The 27,522-nt window shown below is 40.3% G+C and overlaps 3 protein-coding genes across 4 annotated transcripts; 2 read left to right on the top strand and 1 right to left on the bottom strand.

Moving 5' to 3' along the window:
* The first annotated feature begins 1,241 nt into the window (after positions 1 to 1,241).
* LOC135493697 (coiled-coil domain-containing protein 158-like) lies at positions 1,242 to 11,896 on the top strand. The gene is made up of 19 exons (XM_064781222.1): positions 1,242 to 1,680; positions 1,959 to 2,002; positions 2,382 to 2,470; positions 3,073 to 3,286; positions 3,476 to 3,676; positions 3,821 to 4,057; positions 4,363 to 4,550; positions 4,870 to 4,984; positions 5,323 to 5,442; positions 5,608 to 5,805; positions 6,017 to 6,445; positions 6,882 to 7,251; positions 7,520 to 7,698; positions 7,957 to 8,208; positions 8,477 to 8,824; positions 9,156 to 9,292; positions 9,588 to 9,817; positions 10,051 to 10,239; positions 10,433 to 11,896. The coding sequence occupies exons 1-19, from the start codon at positions 1,443 to 1,445 to the stop codon at positions 10,516 to 10,518; spliced, it is 3,864 nt and encodes a 1,287-aa protein (XP_064637292.1). The 5' UTR covers positions 1,242 to 1,442; the 3' UTR covers positions 10,519 to 11,896.
* Positions 11,897 to 12,578: 682 nt separating this feature from the next.
* LOC135493530 (uncharacterized) lies at positions 12,579 to 17,525 on the bottom strand. Its single transcript, XM_064780928.1, has 12 exons — positions 17,230 to 17,525; positions 16,619 to 16,823; positions 16,172 to 16,318; positions 15,942 to 16,075; positions 15,643 to 15,754; positions 15,105 to 15,370; positions 14,823 to 14,964; positions 14,362 to 14,518; positions 14,010 to 14,139; positions 13,790 to 13,885; positions 13,538 to 13,682; positions 12,579 to 13,244 (listed from the first exon to the last, which is right to left on the bottom strand). The coding sequence occupies exons 1-12, from the start codon at positions 17,328 to 17,330 to the stop codon at positions 12,996 to 12,998; spliced, it is 1,884 nt and encodes a 627-aa protein (XP_064636998.1). The 5' UTR covers positions 17,331 to 17,525; the 3' UTR covers positions 12,579 to 12,995.
* A 378-nt stretch (positions 17,526 to 17,903) lies between these two features.
* LOC135493543 (probable protein phosphatase 2C T23F11.1) lies at positions 17,904 to 27,124 on the top strand. 2 transcript variants are annotated; one of them, XM_064780943.1, is made up of 9 exons: positions 17,904 to 17,991; positions 19,681 to 19,787; positions 19,988 to 20,071; positions 20,319 to 20,384; positions 20,689 to 20,751; positions 21,984 to 22,057; positions 22,390 to 22,531; positions 22,702 to 22,931; positions 23,181 to 27,124. In XM_064780943.1, the coding sequence occupies exons 2-9, from the start codon at positions 19,685 to 19,687 to the stop codon at positions 23,316 to 23,318; spliced, it is 900 nt and encodes a 299-aa protein (XP_064637013.1). In that variant the 5' UTR covers positions 17,904 to 17,991; positions 19,681 to 19,684; the 3' UTR covers positions 23,319 to 27,124. The 2 variants fall into 2 exon arrangements, with proteins under 2 accessions (XP_064637013.1, XP_064637014.1); XM_064780944.1 differs by having other exon boundaries at positions 17,913 to 17,991; positions 19,684 to 19,787.
* Positions 27,125 to 27,522: the final 398 nt, after the last annotated feature.

The following is a 27,522-nucleotide window of genomic DNA, read 5'->3' on the forward strand; positions in this document are numbered from 1 at the left end:
TGCGGGTTTCCTCCTACACAATATTCCAATTCGTCATGTGTCTTCCTTGGAATGTACAACAATAAAGGGTTTTTGAAAGAGAAATATTTTTTTGCTTATTGACTCGCCTCTAATCGAAACTTTTCACCAGAGTCGTCCTGACCTTTGCACCCCAAGGAGAAGAGTCCAGGACAGATCATAATATTTGTTATGCTGGGTAGTTCAATAGCACAACGACACTCGAGCTGTTTTCATACTGGGTATTCCAGTGGCATCAAAATGTGCTCTTGTGCACCCTAAATAACAAATGTTTGAAACAAAATGTAAAACAGTGGTCCCTTGGAGGCCTTCCTGGTGTCTTGGCCCCAGGGCTAGGGCTAGCAAAGTACGCAACCAAGTGATGGGACTCTGGCCTAAATACTGATTGGCATGTTTGGCCACAACAATCAACAAAAGCCGTGAGCTTGCCGTCTTGAGTGGTAGGCTCTCTATTAAAGCAAAGCCTCGGGGGACATGCCACTGTTTCGAGAATTGTAAACGGATGACATACATACATATACATACAAATAGCATTTATATAGCGCAAAATCCAATTAGAAAAATTGCTCAGCTGCGCTTAACAAAAACACTGTTCAAATAGTTTGGTTTTTAATCTTCTTTTGAACTCGCTGACGGTGGAGCTGTTGCGGGTGTTAGTGTCCAGCGAGTTCCATAATTTGCTGGCATAAACTGTAAAGCTTCTGCCACCAAATGTCTCAAGGCGATACCTGGGAGTCACCAACAACAACGACAACGACAATGACAACGGACGGTATTTCACGGACTTGGCACTCGCTGCACCGACAAGGGGAAAATAAATCTCAAAGATTCTCACTAACTCTTACCAACTGTCAAGCAAGTTAACCCAATTGACAGAGTAAATTGGGAGTTCATTAATAAAAACAACAAAGACAGGCACAGAATGTGTGCTTTTTGAGCAAACCTTTATTACAGATAAAACACCCTAAATACGAACTGACTGATAACCAAGCTAAGGTAATCGTGTATCTAATAAAATCATATTCAATTCATAACAAATTTGTTCACATCTCAAACAGCTTCCAAGAAAGTTAAAACAAAATGAAGAGCACCTGGCTGGCTTCACAGTAGGTCTACGCATGGTGGCGTCACCTGTTAAATACAAGACGAACTCCGACATCCCTCAATATGGGTCCTCAATGTGTAAATCGAGGATGTAACAAATCGCATGCGCCACAGCTGATTTCCGGAAATTCAAAAATTAACAGAAAAGATGAAAACACACCACAAAATCATAATTTTCTGATCCTATATGATTTCATTGTGATAAGATTGACGTGAAATTTTTAAATTAATGTATAGTGTCTCTAAATAAACCTAGCTTTTACTGTTGTTATTCCCATTTCGGTGTGAAAGGCTTGCCCAAACAAGTTTTTTTGTTGGTCATGGATGACCGAGCAGCTGGGCCTGGGGCTGCGGCTGGGGACAGCTCGGCAGAAAACGGTGAAGTTTCTTCGAATGGACGTGGGTTATCAAGAATGAACGGCATCAGCAGCCTCCCAGTTAGTCCCAGTAAATCAGCCATGTCCAAGCTGCGGTCAAATGATTTTGCTCTGAAAATAAGGGACCTCGAAGAGCAGGGAAACCAGTTGATGGCAATGTGCCAAGATGTTAATCGAGGAGGTGAGAAATAAGATTTGGATATGGATATGATATGGACTGCAGTGATAATCCCTCCTGAGGCCATTGCAGTGAGATAAACATGGCATGGATTAATCTCTGTTGCAGGCCGAGACAGGTGTATGTTTGAGGTTTCTCAGGCCCAACAGTTAGTGGCACACCGTACATACCAAACCAATACCATATTTAGTTCATGCCACTATGGGTTTGTAGCATTAAGGAGAAGGACAACCTGCTTGGCCATCATTCAAAACCTTCACCAGTAGTTTCTTTTATTTCAGATTTTGGGCTGTCAAGAGTCATTGGGGAACCAGACCCTCAAGAGGTATGTCTTTTTCAAATCAAGGCTGAGTACCGGTGTTTAAATTGTGACTTCTGCTACGGCATGAATGAGAACCTTGATGTGACAGTAAATCTCTCATGTTTCTTGCTTTTAGAAGAGCTGTCCATTCCCTGTACCAACGTTTACAATACATGTTGTTTTATATGAATTGGTTTTACTTGAAAAAAAGGAGGTCTCTAAAACTGGAAGGGTTAAAATAGTGTAAGCTGCTTTCCCATCATTAATTAATTTATCCTTAATGTAATACCAGATGTCAGTCTGGCTTTGTGTGGCATATTTCTTTACAGCTAATCAATATGTGTGTCATCAGTCATTCGATGATTTTGAAAAATCAATCAATCCTCCTTATCTTTTGTTGCAGTCGGCATTATCCAAGCCACCAGTGAGAACCGCTTCACTGTCTTCGTTGACTGATATCACAAATGAACAAAGAACATTTTCAGACTTGAGGTAGGTGTTCTGAAAGTTTATTCATTGCAGAAGTACTTGCTTAATGAGGAACCGGCGCGATTTATCCGCCGCGTGGCGCTGCAATCGATCATTCCAAAACTCTCCATTTCCAATGCATTATCATGTTATTTCTGAGCCCGAAAACGATCGCTTATTTTCGACCAATTTCGGCGACGTTTGCATCTTCCTGTTTTAAATCTATTGAGCTATCAGTTTCTTAAGATAATTTTGCGGAAAATATGCGCGATGCCAGTTATTGGGCACGTTTTGAAATCCTGTGCAAAAATGTACGCAATGGTTTCCCGTGATTGACCTCATGCGACGTCAACAGACCAGAAAATGACGTCATGGCGTCAGAAGGTACGATCGATTGTGGCGCCGCCACTGGCATTTATCTTAACGCCGGTTCCTCATTAGTTGTACAGAAACAGGAATTTGTTGCAACCGGTCAACAGGTCAACCCTGATTAAAATGAGCAATGTATTCATGATTCCATTTAGTTCAGTTGTGTAAGGTAAAGTGAAAGAGACAGTTCAAAAAAATCATAAGAGCAACCATGAAGATTTTACACCTTTTATAAAAGATAATCTTTCCATTTCCAGAAAACAGCTTGACTGCCAGTTACAAGAGACTGGCCGCGTTCAGAAGGAGCTGATGACTGAAGGAGGGCAAGATTTCGATGAGAACAAGTCGTTAGATCCTGATCTTGCAGCAATTATTGGAAAACCAGTTGACTTTATGACACAGTGGAAACTAGAAAAGGAACTGAAAGAATCAAAAGAGGAGACCAAGACTATCAGGAAGAGACTGAAAGAAGTATGTAGAGTTCAAATGGCTATTTTTATGATGCCCTAAATGAATTTCCTTTCTTTGAATAGAATTGTCGAGGAAGTCTGACACTGACAAAAAATACTGCTTATGGCAGCCAGTATCAAACACCTAGAATTCTATAATCAATCCTCTGCAATATACCTACAACTACGATGTAATTTTCTTGTTTTTCAGATTACAGAAATTAACGACCAGCAGAGGAAACAATTTCGCTCCAGTATTGAGGAGTTGAAGACCAAGCTTCAAGAAACCATTGATAGTCGCGATTCGATTCTTGAGCTGAGACAAAGGGAGGCAGTGGGCCAAGAATCTCTCATCAGTAAATTGCAGATGACAGTTCAGCAGCTCCAGGAGGCCAATCGAGTACAAGATCAGGTTAGTAGGGAGTGGCAGGGTTGACATGCCAATTTTGTAGGACTTGATTAAAGCAAACAACCTATGATACCTCAAGTTATGTGTCAACACTTAAATCCAGGGTTCAGTAGTTGGAGGTTCAATATATCAATAATCCCTTTTCAGAAAATTGCTGATGCCACAGCGAACATGACCATGCAGCAACAATCAAATTACGTCATGGAGACGTCCATCAAACAAATCAAGAAACTGCTTGGGGATGTGGAGAAGAAACGTGGCCGTGTCTTCTTTGAATCGGAGCCCATCGAGAACCAATCGTCAACCATGCTGGTGCACACTGTTGAGAGATGTCTCGAAGATCTTGAGGCCCATGCCGAAATGAGGCAAAACAAAGTGACGCAGGTCAGTGGAGCGCTAATGTTTTTATGTAATAGCTGCATGACTGTATAAAGACGACAAAAACATGATTATGGTAATTGTGGAGCACGATACTGCTGGAGAAAGGGTGTCGGACTCCTGACAGTGATGTTTAGGGTATATTAACCCCTTCAGATCTGAGCCACTTCATTGGTCCAATTAGAGTTTGTACGTAATTTATGCTGCATGGATCTGAAAACACATGACGCTTGATTGCCTAAAGAGATCTGTATAGATGGTAGCAATATTCTTCAATTGTGCCTTTACTCATAGTCTTGGCTTTCTCACAGTTGCAGACAGAGCTGGACACTCTGCAGAAGGTTCTCAGTGACGAGAGACAGGCTCTATTGAAGGAACATCAGGAGAAGGTCCTTGTTATTTCGGAAGAGCATGAGAAGCAACTGAGTGCTGCAGCGGAGAGGTCCATGAATGCCAGGAAACAGGCTGCAAGCTTACAGGAGCAGTTAGATCTCTTGCAGTAAGTACACATACACGTAAACCACTTTGGTGGTTTCAATAGATTTTTCCCTGGTATTCATGAAAGTAGCTCTGCTGAAGATAGATTAACTGGTGCTGCCCTTAAAAACTGTTTGTTTGATGCAACCCTATATACCAAGAGAAAGCACCCCCTTTGCTAAGAACTTTTGAGTCTGAGCATTTGTGGTGAGACTGCAGGAGTATGCATTGCCAGATAGCAGCTAAAATGGAAGGAGGTTTCAAAGCAGAAAGAAGCTATAGTTAAAAGCTGTGGTTGGTTTTTCTCCCCACCTCTACACATGTGTGATATTCTATTCAAGGGAGCAGAAAAACCAGGAGATGAGATTGAAGAGTGACCAGATTGTAGAACTTGAGACCAAACTCAAGATGACTCAGGACCACTGGGAGCTGGATAAGAACCTGGGGGCTGATAGGGTACGTATCAATCATGCAGTCAAGAATGGGCAGATGATTAAGACTAAATCTGCTGGGCTATCCCCTGAGTATCACTGCAGGTCAAACCGATTTTAGAGTTTGTAGCATAAAAGCATGAGGCTATCGTCGTCCCAATAGACAGTGACGATTTTCGCTAGGGAATGCGTCAAATCCCAGACGGCATGTAGCACCAGTAATTTTGCCGGTACCCTATTAGGAGTATTGTTACCTAGATGCTATACCTTAAACATCTTTAAATTTGGAAGTCTCAGACTTGATGTGGATTATACTTCAACATGCATGTTCTAGCTGGTCTAAGTTGCTTCTGTCCATTTCAGCGGCAGGCATTTGAACGCAGTCTAGATGATGCCCAGAGAGATCTCACCTCAGTTCATGGCCAGAAAGATGAGCTGCAGAAGGAGAAGGCCGAATTGCAAGGAAAAATATTAGACATGGAGGTAAGAACCTGTAAACCACTGTTTAAACGGGTACTTTTCTTGTGACGATGTACAATTCAGAGTAAGCTTGTAGAACTGACTGGCATATAGTGTCTGTGAAAATCACTGAGTGCTACCGCTATGAATATGGCCATCAGCTTATTGAATGGACTTTCTTTGTTCCAGCTTGCAGTGGAAAAGTTAAACCTGGAACTGGAATCCGAGAAGGATCAGACGAAGCGATTGTTCATCCGAGAAGATGAGACAAAGGCGAGGATCTCCACCCTTGAGCAGACGTTAGAATCAAAGAGCATTGAGTTGTGTCGTCTTGAGGCACAGCTACAAGCAACCAAGCAAGAGAGTAACTTGAGTCTACAGGTTAAGGTAGGTGTCCTTTACATTAGAGAGGTTGTGCTCCGTCCTGACTTTGTGTTGGATTGGGTGTGGGAGTCGTGACATTGAAAAGCAGGAACCTACTTGAAATGACGTGGTACTTCTATTGACATGCATTATGTAAGATGGGGACGTAGAACTTCACAATACGGTGCAGTATGATGCAAGCTTGATAACTTCGATATTACTTTGTCGATTTCAGATAGCAAATGTTGAAAAGACAGAGCAAGTAAAAGCGACAGAGAAGGCTCAGCAGCTCCTTCAGGAAATCTCTGTGGTAACAGAACGATACAATAAGTGTAACCTTGAACTCGAGCTGACCAAGAACGAATTACAAAACTTCAAGACAAAGGTTGGGGAGTTTACGGACAAACTTGATGAGGCGCGGCTACAGTTAGAAACTGTCGTAGCGGACAAGGAGAATCTCAAGGGATTGTTGAACGATCGGGTCGGTGACTGCGAGCGTTTGACCAAGGAGAGGGATTACTATTTCGGCCTCTTGGATGAGAGGAATTCCGAGTTGGCGCAGTTGAAGGAGGACCGTACAAAGATAAGTCTGCAGTTGATGGAGAAGGAACGATCATTGGATAATTTGCAGCAGCAGTCTGATAGCATGACGCACATGGTTCAGGTCAGTATTTCAGACCTTTAACGTTTCCTGATGCAGGAATCCTTCCCTCAGAATTTCTATGAGAGAAGAAGTTTGAAGAAAAATCTCAACTTTCTATGAAACGTATCCGCCGAGACAAATTGTGAATTGACAATGTGTGTGTGTGTCTGACCTGTTTAACCGTGACATTCTTTCAGCGTTACTGCCCATTACATGTGCAAAATGTGTATCGTCGTTTTCGGGTGAGTAAGGATTCCTTCGTAACTATGGTCTACTATCCTCAGACCTCTAAATTGAAGGGAAATGGTGGTTACTATTGGCTGTATAATCTCCCTAATGGTAACAACAACACAATTTTAACATCTTTTTTACTTCTGGTTGAAGGCAATTGATGTTAATCTTTTAACTAGGGGTAATAATGTCAATAAAATATTCCAAAATCTTCATCACTTTTCAGGTGAACACCAAACACCAGGACACATTGAAAGCAGAACGAGAAAAACTTGAAAAGTTGATCCAAGAAACTACTGCTGAACTCAAAGACGTCAAAATCAACCATGAAAATGTGTCTCGCAAGCTCAAAATGAAAGAGAAACGCCTGAAGGAAATGGAAACAGAGAAATTGCAAATGGCTGAAGAACTGCGCTCGAACGTCTGCCTGGTTGAAAAGCTGAAGCAGGAGAAGGATACATTGTTTACGGAGTTGAAGGAGAGTCGTTACGAGGTGGCATACCTGACTGATGAGCGCGATACGCTGAGAAAAACTATTGAGGGAAAGACTGGGGATAAGGAGAAACAGATTCAGCGGCTGTTGGCTAAAGTTAGGAGTAAGTTCCCTCACCATCTCAAGTTTACCGCAGGCCTACCTTGAACTTTAGTGACTGGCTCCCTCTGAACTTGGCGAAGAACAGCATTTGTCATTATGGTTTTGTTCATGATGATGAGGGCCTACCTTCAGGTGGCCTCTGCCTTTAAAAGACCAATGTGCCAATATAATATGGCCAAGAACCATCACTTCAATAGTCGAAGGACCGACAGGGATTTTCCTCTCAATTTTGACAACCCTTCCTCACAATAATTTCGTATCCTTTTCAGCGATGGAGCACAGTCTTCAGCTGGCCAGACGAGCTCTGAGGAAGAAGCAAAGCTCAGATGGCAAGGCGATTAAAGTTGCTGGAAAGATGCAGAAAGAGGTGACTGCCAAGCGAGGTCAGGTTGATGCCCTGCACAGCAAGATATACTGGCTGGAAGAGTGTTTAGAATCCTCTAACAAGGTTGGTTATTTCTTTTCTTTGGGTGACTTTTTTTGCTTCATTTCACACGGAGAAGAAAAGAAGTCCAATATCATTTACAGAATCCTTTATTTGGTGAAGATAGCTCAAATTTGGAATACATTGTGTTTGCAGATAGTATCCGAAGGCTGAATTGTGTTTCATCAATATCTAAGTCTACTGGTACTGATTGAAACTGATGATGAACCCCATGAATGATGTGCAATATTTGACCCACCTTCTTTTCTATGTTTTTCACAGGAGAAGAAAATCCTTGAGGAGGAGAATGAGAAACTGGCCTCACTTATTCAGCAGACGACAATGCAAAATGAAAAACTCTCCTCCGAATTGGAGAGCTACATCCACAAGTCTCAAGACTACCGCGACAAAGTTACCAAGATGGAAACTGTAGTTGAAAAATCTGCCATTAAGAACGCCACCTATCAAGCAAACGTGGAAAAGTTGGAACAGGAAATGGCGAGAATGAAGTTGAAGCACAAGTTAGAGGTCAAGGTTAGATTTTTTAAAGTCGAGATCCATTACCATTTCACTGCTTGACATTTTGGTGACAAAGATGCTGGAAGGGTCTTGTCAAGCTGTCAAATTTTGTCGTCCCATCCACTCTTCTAGCAAGTCACAGTGTAAAAGCATGAAGCAAACGATAGACAACATCCAAGTTGCAATTTTACAAAACTGCCAACTATAACAGCTGGGGACATTTCCGGGTTAACAGTATTTAGCCCTCAGCTGTGTAATTTTCTATTTTTGTTTTGTTTTGTAGGAAACTGAAAGAAACAGAGCCATGAGCCCAATGCCAGCACTCCCTCTTGCCACCTCCAACACTACAACAAATGTGACAACAGTATCAAGGTCGTCTGCTCATCCTGCCTCATCAACATATTCAAGCCACCGTCCAGTCACACCAACCTATAGCCATCAGCCAATCGGAAGCAGTGTTTACAAATCCAACCAGCCAATCACTCATCAGATGCCAGGCCACATGATGCCGTCTGCTCACGTAAATCATGATTACCGGTATTCTCCTGTTTATCCGAATGTGGGCTCTCACCAACCTCATTCTGTACAAGCTGGGAGACGTCATGTAGACTTGGTTACTTCGAAACCTTTGGTAAGTTTAATCATTACTTTTTAAACGAGACAAACTTCCAAGCATAAGGCTCATCCTCGTGTTTGTCATGATCTCTGCATGGTTTCTTACCTTATGAAGGAGATATCTTTTCACACCAAGTTCAGGTACTTGCTTTGTGCACTAAGTTAGGTTACTGCTCTCCACGGCGATCAACACAGATTTTGTTCAATTTTCCCCAAGTCACATTTCACAAGTGTAGGTCATTCTGCTCCCATCTTGATTTTTACCCACCTGAGGTTATTAAACACCAATTTAATTACATGAAGTCTGATGTTCCATGTACATGTACATGTATGTTTGGAAATTTCAGGACCAAGCCGAAGCTGTGACAACAGCCAATGATGTTGGCAATGAGCTCAAGAATCTCCTGACTGACATGAGACAACTCATTCAAAGTTCACAAGCAATGGCCGCTCAGCAGGATTATATACCACAGCCAAAATCGTAGTAAGTGTTTGGATTGTGATGTAAAGGAACTTCTCGTACATGAATGTATCGCTTCTTCTGATTTGTCTCAAAGCACTTTACTACCACTGTCACCATAAGGCTGGGTCTCCACGGAGGCACTCTATGGTAGGAAGGAGCTGCTCTTACCATGCATCACATTGGCTTAACCTGTGAAGGCCAAAGTGGTGACCAGACTGGTGTCAAACTCACTAATCTTTGTTTGTGAATCAGAATCCCAAACCAGTACTCCCACTCACCAGCGATGTGTACTGATGTACCCCTTCATCTTTTGCAGCTTCCCTGAGCCACAGGTCACAGTAGATTCCACATCAGTTTTGTCAAACCCGTCGCCGATCTCCCGGACAGAACCACCACAGCCGTACCAAGATATCTTCGCCTCTCCAACTAAACTGCCGGTTAGCTCCAAGATGACTCCTGCTGCTGCTGGTACGAGACTGAATCCTCCTAATGGTTGTTATTCACCAGTGTCGAAGCTGCTCAGTCCACAAACATATCCAGAACTAGGTAAGTTTACACAAAACTTAAGAGGTGTTCCATGAAATGAATTCAAAGCCCACTTCTTCCAGTTGTTTTCTGCTGTTTGGCTCTGAGCAAGAATCTGTCCACAGCACAGAAAAGTACTATGTTAGCAATCAAATTGAAATCGAACTTCACAGCTCTGAATGAATTGGGTATCGAGTATAACCCAGGCAATTACCCAGATTTGCTAACTTGATTCCATCCCTTGGTCCATTTAGATGTTTCCACAGACCGTCTTGACGTGAATCCTGAAAAGCAGGTGGTGGTGTCATCCCGGCCGTCCTCCAGGGCACCTACCCCTGTTGCTGTTAACATGGCAAGTGATGCTCAGATGCTGTGCAGACGCCTTGAAGAGAAAATAGAAAACTTGACAAAGATGGGTGGACAATTACAACAAGACAATAAAGGTACATGTAGGTTTGATACCGAGTTATTTTCACAGAGAATCTGAAAATCAGTTCTCATGTCAGTAAACCTGGGCCTCTGAAAGGAATATTCGCCACTTCCTTTTGTAGAAGAAACCCACGCCTGAAGATTCTGTAGATGTTTCGGCAGTTGAAAAAGTGCCCCAATATCAGGCATTCTCTTTTCATATTTCAGAAACGGCTGCACTCATCCAAGACCAGGATAAAAAGTTAAAGAAGATTCGACAATCTGAACGATTTCTACAGAAAAAGCCGCACTGAAGGTTCCATCATCAAGAACCTGCTACCTGATGTTATTCGCACTGTCTCAAAGTATGCACTTGGACATTGGATGCATTTTCTTGTGAACTCTGTTTCCAATAAAGATGTTTTTAAAAGTCTCCTAGAACTAGCCCAAGTTGTGATGGGGTTCAGAATATACCAAAGATATATCAAGCGATTGAGTACATCCATAACATTCTGTCGATTCAACCAATCACAGCTTTTAGAACTTGCTCATTCCGCTCTTCAGCATAATTTAAAAAAACCCTTTACCTCATTCAGGATTGAATCTTGATAACACTGTAAGTGTTATGGTCTGAACTCTAATCTGCATTTATTTCATTCACCTGTTTCAGTATTTTAGTCTGGAGTCAGTTTAAAGTTGAATCATCCTGCTATGGCTACGCAGTAAACTGGTTTCTACTATAGAGTGATGACTTTGAACAATGAATAATTTTCATGCAATTTATATCCAATTCGGCTACGTGCCCTGTGCTTTAAGTTACCGATCTAAATTTCTAACCACAAAAGTAACTGCCAGCGCTATTCGCACAATGTGAATAGAATTTGCCAATGTACTTCATGGAGCAAGTTCTCATTTGAAACATTGCAAGTGCTTATTTTACGCTTTCGTTGCTTTTCAATTTTCAAAGGCCCTGAGGCCACCCATTTCATTGCTTACTAAATAGTCTCCAGTTAGAGATTTCGTGTAAATGTATAAAAATTTCATATTTTTTAATGTAATTTTGATAGATTTTTTCATGCTATGTACAATTTGTATTTGTGTAGATGTTTTGCTTCTGTAAATATTGAAATTTTATGAGCTATGCAGGCATAGACTATGTTGTACAATATCTGCTGGGTAGACCATGACACTAGAATATAAACAGCACTGTAGCAGCAATGATTTAGGGAGATAGATGTTTAAATTTTGTATGTTTTTACCAGTACTAGAACTCTTCTTCACATTCCGATTCAGAATCTCATTGAGAGAGCTGAATGATCGCTTGATTAGAATTATCTTGCTATCTGATGATGTTTACAATGTCATGCGTCCAATCGCTTTTTTCTCACTGGTACATAATATGATATACAAAATGATGTAACTTTGGTTATTTGCTGTATCTGTGGGCATCATCAGTAACTTATATGTAATATACATGTACTGTAAGTCCCTTACGTTTTCGCTGCCACTATATGATATAGGCATTTACATTGAAGATATACTTGTATAATGTATGAAGGTGGAATATATTTTGTCTCAAGCACTAATAATATTTATTTTTGATAAAAAGACTTGAAGGTACATTGTAGCTAGAGGTATATTTGGGCTTTGTTCAGTCTCATGAAGATGAAATAGAGTAGTTATTTTTAGAAGTAAAAAAGTGTTATCTTCATTTCTTGCCTTTACTGCTAAAATCAGTTTTGGACGACTTCATCCTTTCCTATTGACCATACAGACATGGACATTCATCATGTTTGAAAGTCTGGCCACCATTGAATGACAACCTTGGCCAGGATTTGAACTCAACAGAGGCTGTGTGGGAGCAATCTTTTGGAACACGGTTGACAATGTCATTTCGAGTATCATTTCATGAACTTGTACCTGCATTCTGCATTCTGGTTGTGGCATTGTCCTCGTAAGTCCATTTTGGAATGAATCCAACACCACATCCATGCAACACAACGATGACCAGCATGATCTGTCCACGTCTTTCCACTGCAAGCAGGTGAAAATAGGCCTATCTCAGCCTAGTAAACCACGCACACGTATCTCTGCAAGATCTTGTGATCAGATGGTCGATCACTCCAGACGGAGCCATTCTCATGTAATGAGATGCGTAGGCTAGGGCCCATCTAGGTATTTTACTGAAGGTAGGGGAAGTAGCAAGTACATGTACATTTTCAGAGGCCCTCAAAAGTGTAGGCCAACTTTTGTGGGATGTTTGCATTTGGGGGAAGGTCACTATGACCATGGAACCTATTACTGAGATCGAGAACAGAAAACAGATTTTGGTGAATTCCAGTTTATTGAAACAAAGACAATATTTGTATAATCATAAGATCTGTAGTAAAATTTGAAACAACTTGGCACAAGAAGGGAGTATATATATAACATTGCACATGAAAAGTCAGTAAACTGTAATGTTTAAAATGTTGACATGAATTTTGGTTGAGCTGAAGAGAAATAAATCTGTACTACACACTGGCATAATACATTATGTATATCTGGTATTATCAATTTGAATTCTTTGAGGATAAATGTAAATCTACAAGGCTTCTCAAAAGTCTGATTACTCATCCTGAACTTAATTGTGGTCCTTGAAAGAATGCACTATACAACAATTAGAAAAACACGATGATAAGACTAGAATTGGAATGATTGATTATGCAGTGTTCAAAGAATGAGAGAAAGATTTCCTTCTTCATCACAACTATAAATTTGTTGTCACCACAATACGATTTGCCTTATCTGATTAGATCAAATCAAAGTCTTCATCGCTATCGCCTCGTTCGCACTCATCGATATAGCGTTGTATTTCATGCCGCATGTCTTCTTCAATGGCACGAAACTCCTCGATCTTTCTCAAGACGTACATCCACTTTGTGACATCGGGGTACTTGCGGTCGGACACCTTCAGACTGATGAAGGAGAGTAAGACAATGAGAACGAAGATAGAGCAGTCAGCGATGGTCACAGATTCTCCAACGAGGAACTTCCTACCCTGCAAAGAGAAGACCACAGAAACTGTACATATACATTGTCTCAGTCCCCATCTTTGTAAGGAGAACACCCTCTACTGTTGAAATGTTCATTCAATTTGTCTTCTATAATCAGGAAACCTCTCTATTACATTAAAGAATAGCATAAAGCTTGTTTCCATTAGAGCGGGAAACCGGATTAATTTCAATGAAAGTTACTGCCCAAACAATTTTAACGTCAAGATCAGTAAGCCTGTGGAAAGCAATGGAATTTGCCCAACAGTGTCAAGGGCGTCCCCGATTAAGAATTGTTTACCTTGAGTTGGTCATTCAGATAAGACAACCTTTCATGAAGGCGTTCAAGTGTGAAGAGTGTCAGCTTCTGCTTGTCACGAATGGTTGGCTTCAGGTGCTGGTAGTTTTCAACCAGTTCTGAATATCTCGGGTGGGTCTTCTTCAACCTGAAACACAAAAACTAAAGACGTAAGAACTGTGTGACAAGCAATGGGTTGACTTTTTGTCCAAAGACGTCATATTATCCTCTCAAAACTCATACATTTGCACTCACCTTGAGAGGTATGACTTCATGATGGCATCAAATTTATCAGAGAAGTTCACATCAGATCTTAGAGAGAGCAGGCTGTCGGTTTCTTTTGGAGGAAATCTGAAAAATATACAAAAGGAAGTTACTAATTGGCCATGCCAAACTTCCTCAATTTGCACCCACCGTTAGTGGCACACAGCAAACCGTCAAGGAACGATCAAAGAAGAGGTATTGGTTGCCTTACCTTACTTGCATAGCTGCAGAGACCACTTCAATTTCATAGATTTGGAAGACCTCGTTAGCATACGTGGTCTGCTCCCAGGCTTGCCAGCAGAGGCATGCAGCCTTTTCCTTCGGGTCGCTGGGATACAGGGCTGAAGATGATCAATTTAGATACTTAAAGTAAAAAGACCGACTTACATGTACTCAAATCTATAAATTGTCATCAATTTGATTTTTTCTTTCTTCAGAGAACCGCTCTGTTCTTACAGCATTGTGCTTGACATTTTCTTTCTTGTAATACCAAAATCAAGTGTTTGCAAGTGATCATGGCACATCACTTTGCAATTAGCAATGAGCTATGGAATTCATTGTACCATTTTCTTGTCCAGTGATTGCATCAAGATATTCCAGCATTACACGTGAGCCAGTCACGGTTTTCCCGCCGTGCTGCGTGCGGTAGATTCCACCAGTTCCACACGGCCGCCCGATTGTCTCCACAACATCACAGTCAATAACGCGGAAGTCTTTTTGCTGGAATGCAAAAATTTATAACATAAATCGTTGGTTTCTTAAACTGATGGCAAATAGAAGTGACAGTTTTAAGACCTAATGGACTTTCTTCCCTCCTCTCTACTTACATGTAATATTCACACAGAATGTTTAACTGACAACAATCAAGCTTTTCTTTATTCCAACTTGGGTTTGGCCACCGAATTCGCAACATACCCCAGCTTGGCAACGGTCATGCCATTTCAAACTTTGCTAAAGAGTAGCATTGAATCTGATGTACCGATATGTCACAGCAAGCGGTAGGATGCATTGAGGAGCTTCTTACCTTCAGTTTAAGTAGTAGCTGGGCTTGCCAACAGGGAGCTGCTGTACTGTAGTGAAAGAGGACCACAGCATCAGGGTGTATGACACAGGTAGGCAACGGCCTAACACCGGGGAACTTCATCTGCTTATATTCATCCTTTGCCCTGGAAATCAAAATATTCAATTGTACATGTATCTTTGTTGCTATCCAATTTAATCTCCAGTACCTATTTGCAATCTGTACCGTAAACTTGAGATTTGGGATCAAATTTCCAATTCGCATTTTGTATAGAATATGGTATACCTCTCATAATAAGCACTCAAGTTGACTTGCTCCATTTTTCTCCCCGTCTTCCAACTGGCCAGGGTCATCACCCAACTTGAGAAGTAGTTGACAACCGACATGTAGTACGGCGGAGAGGTATCATAGAAACACTTTCTGGAGGAGAGGTTGCTCAAGTACCGGCTGATGTTCGGGAAGGTTGAGTGGTTCACGGTGATCTTAAGCATATGAGCCATGGCAACCCTTGGGTAGACAGAGAGATCAGCTATGGTGAAACGACCCCCAATCTGAAAGAAGGACAAGACAAGTGTTTCAGATTTGAGCGTGTTGATTTGACGACCGTATCTAAGAATGAGAAATGCTCAGCCACAATATCCTTCGCTGAGCATTTCCAGATTGTGCGTGATCTGCCCCTGCTTCTTTTGCCTTTAGGACAGCATTTTTAGGCATGATATGTAATGCTCTATGGACTCTACTGAGTCTGGTCTCCACTTTTGTTGAGCAATGGCACAACATAATTGATAGACACCACCACTGTTTGACACATATGAAAACATACCAGGTACTCCTTCCCCTCCAAGGCATCTTCTAGTTGCAGAAAGCTCTTCAGAATGCCAATACTGTGCTGGATGAGCTCCTCCCGGCTACCACATGCCATACCTCTGAAACCCCTGAAGTTGAAATTATTGCATTGTAACACATCTAGCTATTTGTAACAAATGTAATGAAAAAGGAGGCAAAGAACTCTTAAACATGTCTTTATTGTAATCGTAAATTTACGAATCTATATTCCAGTGAATTTTTGCTTCTCATACATTGCAATGTGTAATGTACTCCCAAAGACTGTTCAATACATACTTGACCATCCTTGACATTGTTATCTTTGAAGCGTTCTTTTCCATTAGAGAATTGACAAGTCTCTCTTCCGTCGAATAGGTCAATTTCATCATGGCTGCCATTAGACTGTTGGTGTAGGCAACAGGAACAAAATCCTGAAACAAAGATAATGTAGCTCGTGAATCCATCCAAACTCATCTGAATAATTCTGAAGTTAGTTTTCTGTTTCCATAGCAACAGAATGGACTTACATCTGTGAGGGCAAGCTCCCAATCCTGCCATTCTCTACATTGAGCTAACTCCCACCTATCTGTCAGATACAAGTTGGTTCCAGGAAATACTGCATCTAGATACTCTGTTATAACATTTGATTCATAAAGGCACACATCAGGTACACCCTGAAAATGAAATGAAGAAATTCAATGGACATGTTATATATACTAAAACAACCCAAGAGTAGTGTTCAATTGTTATTTCAAGTGCTTAACCCTTTGGCTCACAATGCCATCACTATTGTTCAACTGCTAGGCTCTCTTGTCTCTCCTTTGGAGTCCCTATCAACTAACCCATAGTCTAAGACAAGGGATATCGCAATTTCATTGTGACCTCAGCCTGGCACAGATGGGACATGTTGTCAGATTACTGTCTGTTGGCCTTTGGGTCTATGTCTATCTACAGAACATGCCACATTTACTTACCTCCACATTTTGTATACTTAAAGCTGGTACTTTCATATTTGGATTAATCTTCCTATAGGCTTCACATCCTTGTTCGCCATTGATGAAATCCACCTCAACTTCTCGGAAGGGCACATTCTTCTCTATGAGTGTCATCTTCACTCTCCTCGCACAAGGACTCAGGCCATTGGTGTACAAGGTGATGCCATCTTGCAAGGAAAATTTCCTGGAAATGAGAGAATAGACAGGTTTGAGTACCATCCAAGGACATAAATTGCTTATTTACACTACAGGGCACTTCTTATACCCCAAGTGTTTTGCAATCCAATGATATTTAGCTATGGTTCATTTCAAGCCAAATCAACAGTCGTCAGTCTGACAGAGTAACCTAACAAGATCATTGACCTCCCATAAAATGCTGCACGAGGTAATTATAGATCCATGCACTTGATTGGGAACAACGTTTACATAACATGGTGTTGGCCGTCGTCACGTCACCATGCATTTTTACATTATTGTAACATGACGTGACGCGACGTCTTCGTAAACGCCAAAGGGCAAAGGACATCGCGCGTTGCCTGCGTCTTTGCTTTATCTCATGTATTTTAGTAGACATGAAATATAAAACTTACTCGTTTAATATTTCCACCGTAGACTTCGCATTGTCATTTTCAAGACTTTCCACAGCGGCGGTGGACGCGGCCGTGGTGGACGAGGCCCACATCTGTCCCATTTTAATGGTTATGCTTTAAGAACTCAAGCTTTCCAGCCATTTCTACTGTTTCCTAAATATTCTGTGTTACTACTTGGCAAATATATGCTTCAATGAGTGCAATTCATTGACATTTTTGTTAGATCTTGATGTTTTTGTTTACAAAGTGGGAGTAAGTAAAATGAGGACTTCAACCCTTGTGACAAAGGCCGGGTCAGTGGAGACAATGAATTCAATTATTTTGCAAATCATACAAAAATCTTATATCAGAGTTAACATGTGTTAAATTTTTTTCTTGTATATCACCAAATACCTGTTTCCAGTCCATTTCAAATGTCATTTTTGTTTCAACCAAATCTTTATTTTTGTCTAACCCAGATGACCAAATTGAGATTAATCCGCCAGGAAAAATGTGAAGAGGAAATAACCCATTCCTAATTTCAAGAATATCTTGACATTCTTATTATTAGAGGTAAGAAATAAACTATATTAAGTAATATGCAGATAGTTTAAATGAAATATAACACATAAAACAAATAGACCCAGTGGATATTTACCTAGCTATTTGCCTTGCCCTTATGCACACCTGTTTGTAAAAAGTGAGGAGGCTAATGTTGATTTCTGCTCTCTCAGGAAGTGTTTTTGCATCATATTTCCCCAAATTTATCACCTGAAAGACAAGGTATCCGACAATATGATTTACTCACTCTTCTTTTATTGATATATGAATTGATTGTGTTGTAAATCTATCGGTTATAGTGTATTGTCTTCAAGATTTGGCAATTTTATACTGTCGAAATCTATTTTATTTTCAGTGAAATTTTGTTCCTGTGCATTCTACAATGCATTTAGTATGGCCGGCTGTCTGTGTCTGATGTACATGATGAAGTGCTCTTGTGCACTGCAACTGTCAACTAGCTGTCAGATTTGTCAGATACCCAATATGCTGCTGGTCTTGCTATATGTTCTTCTGTAACTTGTGTGTTCCCATGAAACCCTATGTATCTGTTGGCGTTGGTGTTGTCACTGTTGACGACATTGATTGATGTATTGTTTAATGAATGTTGTCCTAGGCCTATTGTCCTTTTGATTTTCAGACTATTTTCACGATTCTGCCTTTTCTATTCTGCCTTCGTCGACATCGTCCATGGCTCTATCCGCCTGGAGGAATTTCGAAGAATTTTTTTAGCGCTGACATAGGCCTATGACCAGTCATGCGTTTCACCATTGAAAAAAAGGATCGCGGTGCTTCTATCTAATCTAGACATTGTCCAAAGTCGGCTTAAGCCTTCTCCCATATTCTGAGTGTGTGCATTTGATTTGTTTTGACGCTGATTCGTCTTCTTCGAAAAGGCGTATTCAACTACTGTTGATTTTTAGGGCCGTCCTGTTGCCTGAATTGAATAGATCTTTCAGAGGAGAAGCTAGTTTCATTTCCCATCCTTGTCATGGTGTTGCCCTGCTGTGCCTGTGCTGTGGACAGCCAAGTTGAACTCATTAAATTCTTTTCATCGTCCATGCATGTATGTCATGTGGCCTGGATTTCTATTGATTTTTCTTTGGGCCATTGTTATTGTTACACACACTTTATCTTACTGATAGCTATCATCACATTTTAAGATGGTGGTGACTTTCATTTATCATTAAGCTAACAAAAATAACTCTTGTGTAAGTTAAGTAGCACTGTTTGTTTGGGTTTTTTTATTGGCAAACTTGCCCTGTCATGATTGGTCTTTTGTCCTGGAAAGTCCTTGCAGTCTCGTGGGTTTCCTGGCCGAAGACTAATCACTCATGTGTTCTAGACCCATCAGATAGCGCACTTGACTAAATATGTTATTGATTAGTCTGGACAAGCTCAAAAATGGTGCTCGAAACGTTCTGACCTAGACTTAATTTTCAAGATCACAGAGATCAAAATCTGTGCATCCTGAACCTCATTCAAATGTAGGCAAGGTATGAGGACATTGAATTCCAATATCATTTTGTGTTGGTTTCCGTTTCAAGCAAACTAAGAATTCAAGTTTAGGTGGCTGTCCGTATAGCTGTGCTCAGGTTGCAAGCAACACGTGAATTAACCTGAAATGGCTATACATTAGCTTCATTGTCATTCATCATCTAATAAAAAAGGACTTCACAGAGTTCGAAAATTATGATCTTCCCTCCGCATGGGTGCCAGAAAAGACCCCATGAGCATTCTGTCTTAGTGATGTTGTTAATTGTTTAAAAAGCATTTATGGTTCATTCCACGTGGGAGCACAATGATGGCACAGTGGGGGTCAACCACTACGTAATAGGTAACCATGGTAGCACTATGTAAGAAACTTGGTACATGTACATGGTTCCATGACATTTTCTTGTTTTTCCCTTTCAGCAGTATGGGTCAGACGCTATCCGAGCCAGTGACTGCTAAAGAGACGTCAAGTTGTTCCAATGATTTCTGCAAGGTTGGTTCATCCTGTATGCAAGGATGGAGAATGAGTATCCTTTTCAAAATCGACAGAGAAAAAAGGAGCGTAACGTGGTGCGGGTCACATAAATCTCTGTGTTCCCAAGACAAGAAGGTTTCCCAGGGATATGCTAGTGCCTGCCTGGAATTTACAAGAAGGGAGATTGTTGTTCCATTTGTTTTGACTCAGATATTTATAGGTAGGTTTTATTGTCCTTAACCCTGGTCAAAGACATGGAGGATGCCCACACTCACCTTCTGTCACTGCCTGGTGATTCAGATGCGTGTTTCTTTGGTGTGTTTGATGGACACGGAGGTACGTATCACTTATCAGATCTCAAGGCTTCCGATGAAAATACATGTACATGTATTCTAATGTCAGGGCTCAAAAACTGTGGTCTCAAGACCATTGGTCATTGTGCCCTTTCGAAGGACCCGCTTCCCCTTCAAATTTGGCACTCCAAAAAGTCATCACTGGTACTAACTGTGGCTTGTGGTTGTATTTCATTTACCAGTATTTTTGTGATAAGAGTACATTGTATAACATGTTTCGTCCATTGCAGGAGCCAAAGTAGCACAGTATGCAGGAAATAACCTTCACAAGAAAATAGTCAATCACCCACAGTATAGTAAGTACGGTAATGATATTATTCTATGAAATGATGTCAGGGCTCGAATATATCATAAGCAAGGCCAACACCACCATGGCAGTTAGTGCCCTCCAAAATGGTCTATAGAGGGTCTGTTACTCTGTCGTTTCAACACTCCAACTCCACTCAGTCAAACTCAAGCAATGGCCAACCAACAGGAGCATAGCTAAAATAGGAGCTGTTTTTTGTTGGCGTTAGTGTTAAATAATTGGTGTAATAATGTTATAATGTAGTCCATCATCAGTGTTCATGTAATTCATGCAGTGCTTTTCATCTTTTGCAGACAATGACATTGACGAGGCTATAAAGGATGCATTTTTATCTCTCGATGATGACATGATGAAGGGTAAGGTGAAACATTTTCAAAATACATTTTTGGTGGGATTTATAAAGTTAAAGGTGTAAAAATCAAAGTGGCTTGGATTGGAAGGGTCACAATCTCTTGATGACAGTGACCCGGGAGAATTAGCACCATTTATTCCGATGGTTTTCCTCGGTTTGTCTCAGTTTGATGTAGGATTTCCTGAAAATGTCATCCTAACCCCAAGGTCATCTCGCCAACAGACAGAAAATGTAAACAAACATTTCAAAATGAGTAATTCTTTTCAAAGAATGGCAGTTCATTTTAGCTAGTTTCTGTCCCAGGCAATTCACTGAACCAGGCTTGTTGTAGAGACACTAGTATAAAGACAGGTGTTTATTCTTTTTGTGCAGTAAACACCTGTTACATTACATTATTAATATCATGTATGGATTGTTGTGTGATTGAATAAAGATATTCATCCGTGCTTGGGTATGTTCATTGGTTTGACGCTCGGAACTGTTGATATTTATTCATACCGTATGTTACATTTATGTGTCACTGCTATCTGGGCCTGCCTGATCGTTCAAAACAATTCATTTCAATCCTCATCCCCATTATGAACTTAGCTTTCACCTGAACTTGTTCATCACTCATCAGTCAGATTCATTGAATAGAAGGATAAGGCTACTATTGTAATTATGTCAGATATAAAGATAGCATTGAACAGGTCTCCTTACTTGAGCCACAATGACGAGCACGGAAGTACATTGTATACGGCTAACACTAATGAATGGAGTTCAGTTACATCTTATCATTACCATAACCCTGTCAGTAGATAATGTCAATGTAGCGTATAGCCGACATTTAGCCTGTGGCATTGAAAAAGAATAGAATAATAGAAGGTGAAACATTATATTAACTGCTGCTCGTAAAGTTAATAGTCATTATGGCCTTACATGGTGATTATATCAAATGATATTGCCAATATTGACAAATCTCAATGCAAATTATCACCCGGGGACGTGCGTAGTAGATTTGAAATAGATGAGAAAGCTAATGGCATCATTTCCATGGAAGGATGCCAAGGTGTGTGCATTTCAATTTACAACAGAGTTTTTTCCCTGAATTGTGATTTGTTATGTTCATTATTCAATGAAGTGGTTTTGAATTGATATTCCTGATTAGATTATCTCGTTAGCGGAGGAGCATTCGAGCCCACTGAGCTTCCAGATATTTCCATTTTGTGACTTAACATTTTCCTATTCTTCTTCTAGATGAAGAAATGAAAGATGAACTTGCGGGAACTACAGCTATTGTAAGCCTTGTTAGAGATGGAAAAATATTTACTGTAAGTGTCATTGGTTGCATTTAGACTGAGAGGAAAGACATAAGACTCAATTAGAGTTGCCATGTTGTTTTAGTAGGAGGTTTCTGTGTACCATTGTTTTGAGGTAGTCCGAATGTAGCAGGGGCAAAATAAGTGTGGAAATTGAGGAAGATCTATGAGGTTCTTGGATATTGCTTCCAAAGTACAGTACAGTAAACCTCTCTATTAAGGCCACCTTTGAGACTTTTAGGCGACCCTTGCGGTTAGCTGGCTTTTGGTGCCTTGATTATTTATCAGTTTTCTGACTTGACAGAAAATTTGGATGTTTCAATATTTCCGATTATCATTTCCAGGGTAATGTTGGCGATTCCAGAGCGATTGCAAGTTTTGGCGGCCGATGTGAAGTACTATCTTTTGACCACAAGCCGAGTAATGAAGATGAAACAAAGCGGATAATAGCGGCTGGCGGCTGGGTAGAATTTAACAGAGTCAATGGTAAGACATCGTTCTAAAGGCCTGAAACTGTAGCTTTTAGCATGTACTGTGCCTTCATCAAGTATCGAGATGAATCCATGCAATGCAAGTTGAATTTACCATCACAGTTTCTAGATATTTTGTGTACATGATACTTTTGGTTACCCTGTTAAACTGATCCACTCTTTCAGGTAATCTGGCTTTATCAAGAGCATTAGGGGATTTCGTCTTTAAGAAAAACAACAAGAAAAGGGCTGAGGAACAGATTGTTACTGCTTACCCTGATGTAACGACGTGTGAGATAACAGACGATTTAGAATTCCTTGTCTTAGCTTGTGATGGCATATGGGATGTGCTAAGTAATCAGGAAGTTGTGGATTTTGTGCGGGTCCGAATAGCCTCAGGACAGGACCCAGAATATGTAAGTGTATGTTACTGTAGCCTCAAACGTCCGATATGAATTTGAACATCTGTCCTCAGATAGGTTGGAAGATTTGTGCTCTAACGTCAGAAGTTGGCCAGTCGAGCTGAATAACAATTGTCTCTACAATGGGTGCCTTTATCTTTCACTGTTGGGTGTTGAAGTAGTGTCTAGTTTTGAATATAATTGGTTTTTGTTTGGGGGGGGGGTTGCTCATGCCAACATCCTGATACATTTTTCCCTTTGCAGATCTGTGAGGAATTAATGACACGTTGCCTTGCACCAGATTGTCAAATGGGCGGCCTTGGCTGTGACAATATGACAGTTGTTCTAGTTTGCTTCTTACACGGAGGAACTTATGAAGAATTGGCTGTGCGGTGTTCATGACTAGCCGCCCGGAACAGTGTCACAGTCCTAAACTGTACAACCTTGGACCATGACCGCCCCATCGATGACACACCAGCTCATAAGTTTGCCGGTTCACGAGAGCTGGATTGAAACGATCGTCTGAAATTCAGAATTTGTTTCGCAAATTCTGATATTTCGTAAATCTGTGACTCAGAGCTGCGAGCTGAACAGACATTGTTGAAGCATCGAATGGGAACTGCGACCAAAATCTAAATTATAATTCAAGTGTTGTCATGTCGCTAATGGTTAACTATTGGCTCGAGATGGTGCCAGATATAACATTTCAAGATGAGACATTGGGTGATATGAATAAAGGCTAGCAAATGCTTTTACTTCAATTTTGTACAGAAAGGCCAAGTGTAAATGTACGTGGAGTTTTAGATAAAAGCATTTACTACTCTTTATTCATATCACCCATTGCCAAATACGAATGATAACTCCACCGTAACAAATGATTTTGTGAGTGTTATGTTGTCTTCATGTATATTGTTACATGATCATTTGATTGGGATTCGGGAACTAAATCCATAAGGATTGGATCTGGTGGTGTATTTATGAGGAATGCATTGAGCCTTTCTGAGGTAATACACAATGTTACTTTGTCACATGTACATCTATACATAATCATTCAACTGGAATTGAGAAGTTGGGACTCGTACGTCAGTGGGGAAGTTTCACCACGACACTAACTGATGTATGGAAATGATATTGTGCGTTTATGAGGTCACAGAGGAACGTTATGTTGTCTTGGACATGGTGCATGATATGGTTGGGGACTGAGCAGTGTACATTGTGCATGTAAGATTGGGGACTGAAGCTTTAATGGAATTGGATTTGTTTCTTTATGGAAACATATTGTTAAGTAGGGAGAACCATTTCCTTTTCACTATCATTGCATACTCATGAAAGGATTCTTTGAATTCTTCCACAAATATGGAATGAGAGAAAAGGTGAATGTCGGATTATGATTACTACATGTATGATTTGCATTTAATGTATATACAAATTAAGATGGAAAACTTCAATTTTTGATACTTAGTAAATAGCAGAGTGAATGACCTTGGTGTTATGTGAATGAATGTGAATAAAGTTAGTCAAATCATACCATCAAGTCCACCTGTTCCGTTCAAGTTAGTCACTAACTTGAACTTGGCGTCGAGTCTGCTGGCATGGACAGAACCAGTGAAGATAACGCCAATGGCCACAAGTCTTTCCATGTTCGTAGTCGGCAGTAGTAACAACTAGTCAACATGAAGCCGTGCCATATTGAGTCGAGAATAAGCTCTTGTTTTTCTGTCTTCTAATATCTGTCTCTGTTCTCATCTATACTGGTTTGTTTCAGATACATAAAACATTTTGTAGTTGCTACCCGTGGGTTAGATTTGACAGACTTGACAGCTGTTGTTTAAATGTAGTATTAAAGCGAGGAAGATTACATCAGTATTCTCTTGCCAGAAGAAAATGAACCTTATCAGTGTTAAACCAAAAAGGTTGTGTTAGACATTCTAAAGGGTACCACTTGAGATATTCTACATATCATTAGGGAAAACTTCTCAGTGGTGAAGTTCTCATACAAATAAATATAATCATAATGCCAAAGTTACTGTTTTTATTAGATAATTATATTTCAAAATAATGCTAATATTTAACGATAAACTATGTTATGCCAAACTAGAGAGAGTTATACAAATATTTCTGAAGTGAATCTGCACAAAATTTGTCGAAATCTGGCATTTCACCGCGAAAATATTCGGGTTAGTTTCAGACGACTATGGCAAAATCAATTTCTCCAGTATGCCATCATAACTCATTTGAGATTTTGAACATCGTTGGTGCCTTACGTAGTTTATTTCCCATATTGTGTTGAGATGTCGTAGCTGCACCTGGTCGTATTTGGTGGTGTTATAAACTGGCTCTGCGGTATTAACAAAAATTCAATTCTTGAAATGTTGGCGAGGACATGTGTATAAAATAAAGAATTGATAAAGCCTTGATTAATTCTTAATGCAAACATTGATTTTCAGGCTTAATCAAGGGCTGAGCAAATGGGCATCATTCATGTTCAGCTCCTGGTATTTTGAGGAAGTTTTCTCACACCTGTAATCCAATTTATTTTGAGCTTCCTTGAAATATCCTGAGCAAAAAATGTACAAAATTATTTATGATTAAAAAATCGTTGAATATGTTTCTAAATGGGCAGCTTGTCTTGTGATAAAAGTGTGTATTTTCTGCATTTTAATTGTTAGGTTGAACGGCCTGCTGGTTATGCCAGGCCGGTGTTAGCATGTTAATATTGTCTGATATGTGCTGGGCATTCACGTTTTATAAGATACGTTGTACATGTATTTCAGGTTCGTTTAGTGGTGGCACCATTCCTACTTGCGAAGGCTAGAGGGTAACTCCGTATAGCTCAGTCGGTATAGTGATGCATAAATCCTGTGTATATATATATCAATGAGTATGTGGAACAGAGCGGCACTGCTCTTCTTTACTCTAATCACAGTAAACATTTAAACCGAGCCAGAAGCTTCTGAGTGGATATCAGGTTGTATATGGCTGCAATGGGGCCATTTACATTTGCCTGTACATTCCCGCCAAAAAATCTCACTGGTCCATGAAAGCCGCCATTTACAGAGAGTGACATCAGAAAATTGTATGTCATTCAAATTGATCTAACTGTGACCAAGTCCTTCGTCTTTGCTGCTGTTTAAATCGTAGTGAATTTAAAATGACTGCTGAAGTTGTGCGAGACATTCAAAGTACTATGGCCCTAATTCTAGGCAAATGTACACATCTTTGATGGTTTCCAAATCCATCTACCTCAGAAAGCACTACGACCCTAATTCTAGTCAAATTTATACTTCTTCACTGTGGCTTGAGCCAATTGGCTGTATTACGCTGCACTGTCCCCTGAGTTACTGGCAAATGATGCCTCAAACTGTTTCAGAAGGGAGATCAAGATCAGTCAATAGAAATTCCATCCAAACCTCTGATAATCACTAATTTGAATTTTTTTTTGAGTTTGTCAATTTCTGAAATCTTGGTCACAAAAGATAAAAACTCACAAAACATTGATAAATTCTTTTTGTCATTTGTGGTGTTGTTTACATTCGTATGTTGTAAATTTCAATTGTTTGTATAAATGTGTACAAAGTTTCTAATGAGAATTCAATCAGTGTTTCCAATAAATCAATTATTTCAGAGTATTTAGGCCGAGTATGGTGAGCTGAGTCCATTTTGCTGATCTATAAAACAACAGAACTTGTCTAAAAACTGTAAAAATTCAGGCAAGATATTGCAAGGAGTTTATGTAGATGAAGTTTGTCACAAAATATTCAGAATAGAGCTAACTTCCCCTTAGAGTGTTATCTATCTTCATGGGTCGTGAACTCCAAAACGATAACACTATTCTAGTCATCGCAGAAAATTATTTCAATTTCATGGGACGTTGTATCGAGTTTGGGAGGGTGCCTTTCCTTTTCTTTTGCGAAAAGATTGAATCTGAGATGTGGTCACAACTTAAGTAACAGCGGTTGTTGGTTGGGACTGGTTGTGTGAAGGTACCAATACTCCAGGTTTACTGCTGCGTATGTCTTCTAGAATTCTCAAAAAGACTGGCGGTTCAGACCTACATGACCAGTTCCAAGTCACAATAGTTTATCCCATGTTGAGAGTACATGTATTTTGTCATATCAATGTTAAGATTGACTGGTGCGTTTGTCAGAAGGTGCCTGTGGGATCAGTTAACAAAATAAAATGCCAAAATAAATTTTAAAAATATAAAAGTATTTTCTTGTTTCTTATTTTCATTTCGACAAGGCAATGGTGTGCCGTTCCTTGTGGTGTCTCCTGCAGGGTTTTGACTGTCTTTGGGGAAGTTGTGACCAGCTCGCCAGTCTCCTCCTGGTTGTGACCATCTCCGAGTGAATATCCGGAACACTCCTCCAGGATTGTTACCATGATCAAACCCGATGTACAGTGTTGCATGAAAAAAGACCAGGCCGATGAGCTTATGCATTATTGTCTTCACAGCAGGTGTGAGAAATGCGCTTCATAGTGTTTTGGCTATTTGGCCAGAGACATTCTATTGTCAGATACCATATCAGCTTTCTCCCACAACACCTTGAAAAGAGACGGGGGAATCGATGCCTCAAAACTGAGACCAAGTTATTGCTTGACAAGG

Source organism: Lineus longissimus, chromosome 9 (genome assembly GCF_910592395.1).
Source record: "Lineus longissimus chromosome 9, tnLinLong1.2, whole genome shotgun sequence".
NCBI lineage: Eukaryota > Metazoa > Nemertea > Pilidiophora > Heteronemertea > Lineidae > Lineus > Lineus longissimus.

Excerpts from the sequence above, each read along its gene's own strand:
- LOC135493697 (XM_064781222.1), top strand. The coding sequence starts at position 1,443 with ATGGATGACCGAGCAGCTGGGCCTGGGGCTGCGGCTGGGGACAGCTCG. Across the intron at positions 2,003-2,381 it reads GGGAACCAGACCCTCAAGAG|TCGGCATTATCCAAGCCACC; the intron begins GTATGTCTTTTT and ends CTTTTGTTGCAG. Across the intron at positions 5,806-6,016 it reads ACTTGAGTCTACAGGTTAAG|ATAGCAAATGTTGAAAAGAC; the intron begins GTAGGTGTCCTT and ends TGTCGATTTCAG.
- LOC135493530 (XM_064780928.1), bottom strand. The coding sequence starts at position 17,330 with ATGGGACAGATGTGGGCCTCGTCCACCACGGCCGCGTCCACCGCCGCT. Across the intron at positions 14,519-14,822 it reads AGCTACTACTTAAACTGAAG|CAAAAAGACTTCCGCGTTAT; the intron begins GTAAGAAGCTCC and ends TTTGCATTCCAG. Across the intron at positions 13,886-14,009 it reads TCTGCAGCTATGCAAGTAAG|ATTTCCTCCAAAAGAAACCG; the intron begins GTAAGGCAACCA and ends TATATTTTTCAG.
- LOC135493543 (XM_064780943.1), top strand. The coding sequence starts at position 19,685 with ATGGGTCAGACGCTATCCGAGCCAGTGACTGCTAAAGAGACGTCAAGT. Across the intron at positions 20,072-20,318 it reads TGTGTTTGATGGACACGGAG|GAGCCAAAGTAGCACAGTAT; the intron begins GTACGTATCACT and ends CGTCCATTGCAG. Across the intron at positions 22,058-22,389 it reads GAGATGGAAAAATATTTACT|GGTAATGTTGGCGATTCCAG; the intron begins GTAAGTGTCATT and ends TATCATTTCCAG.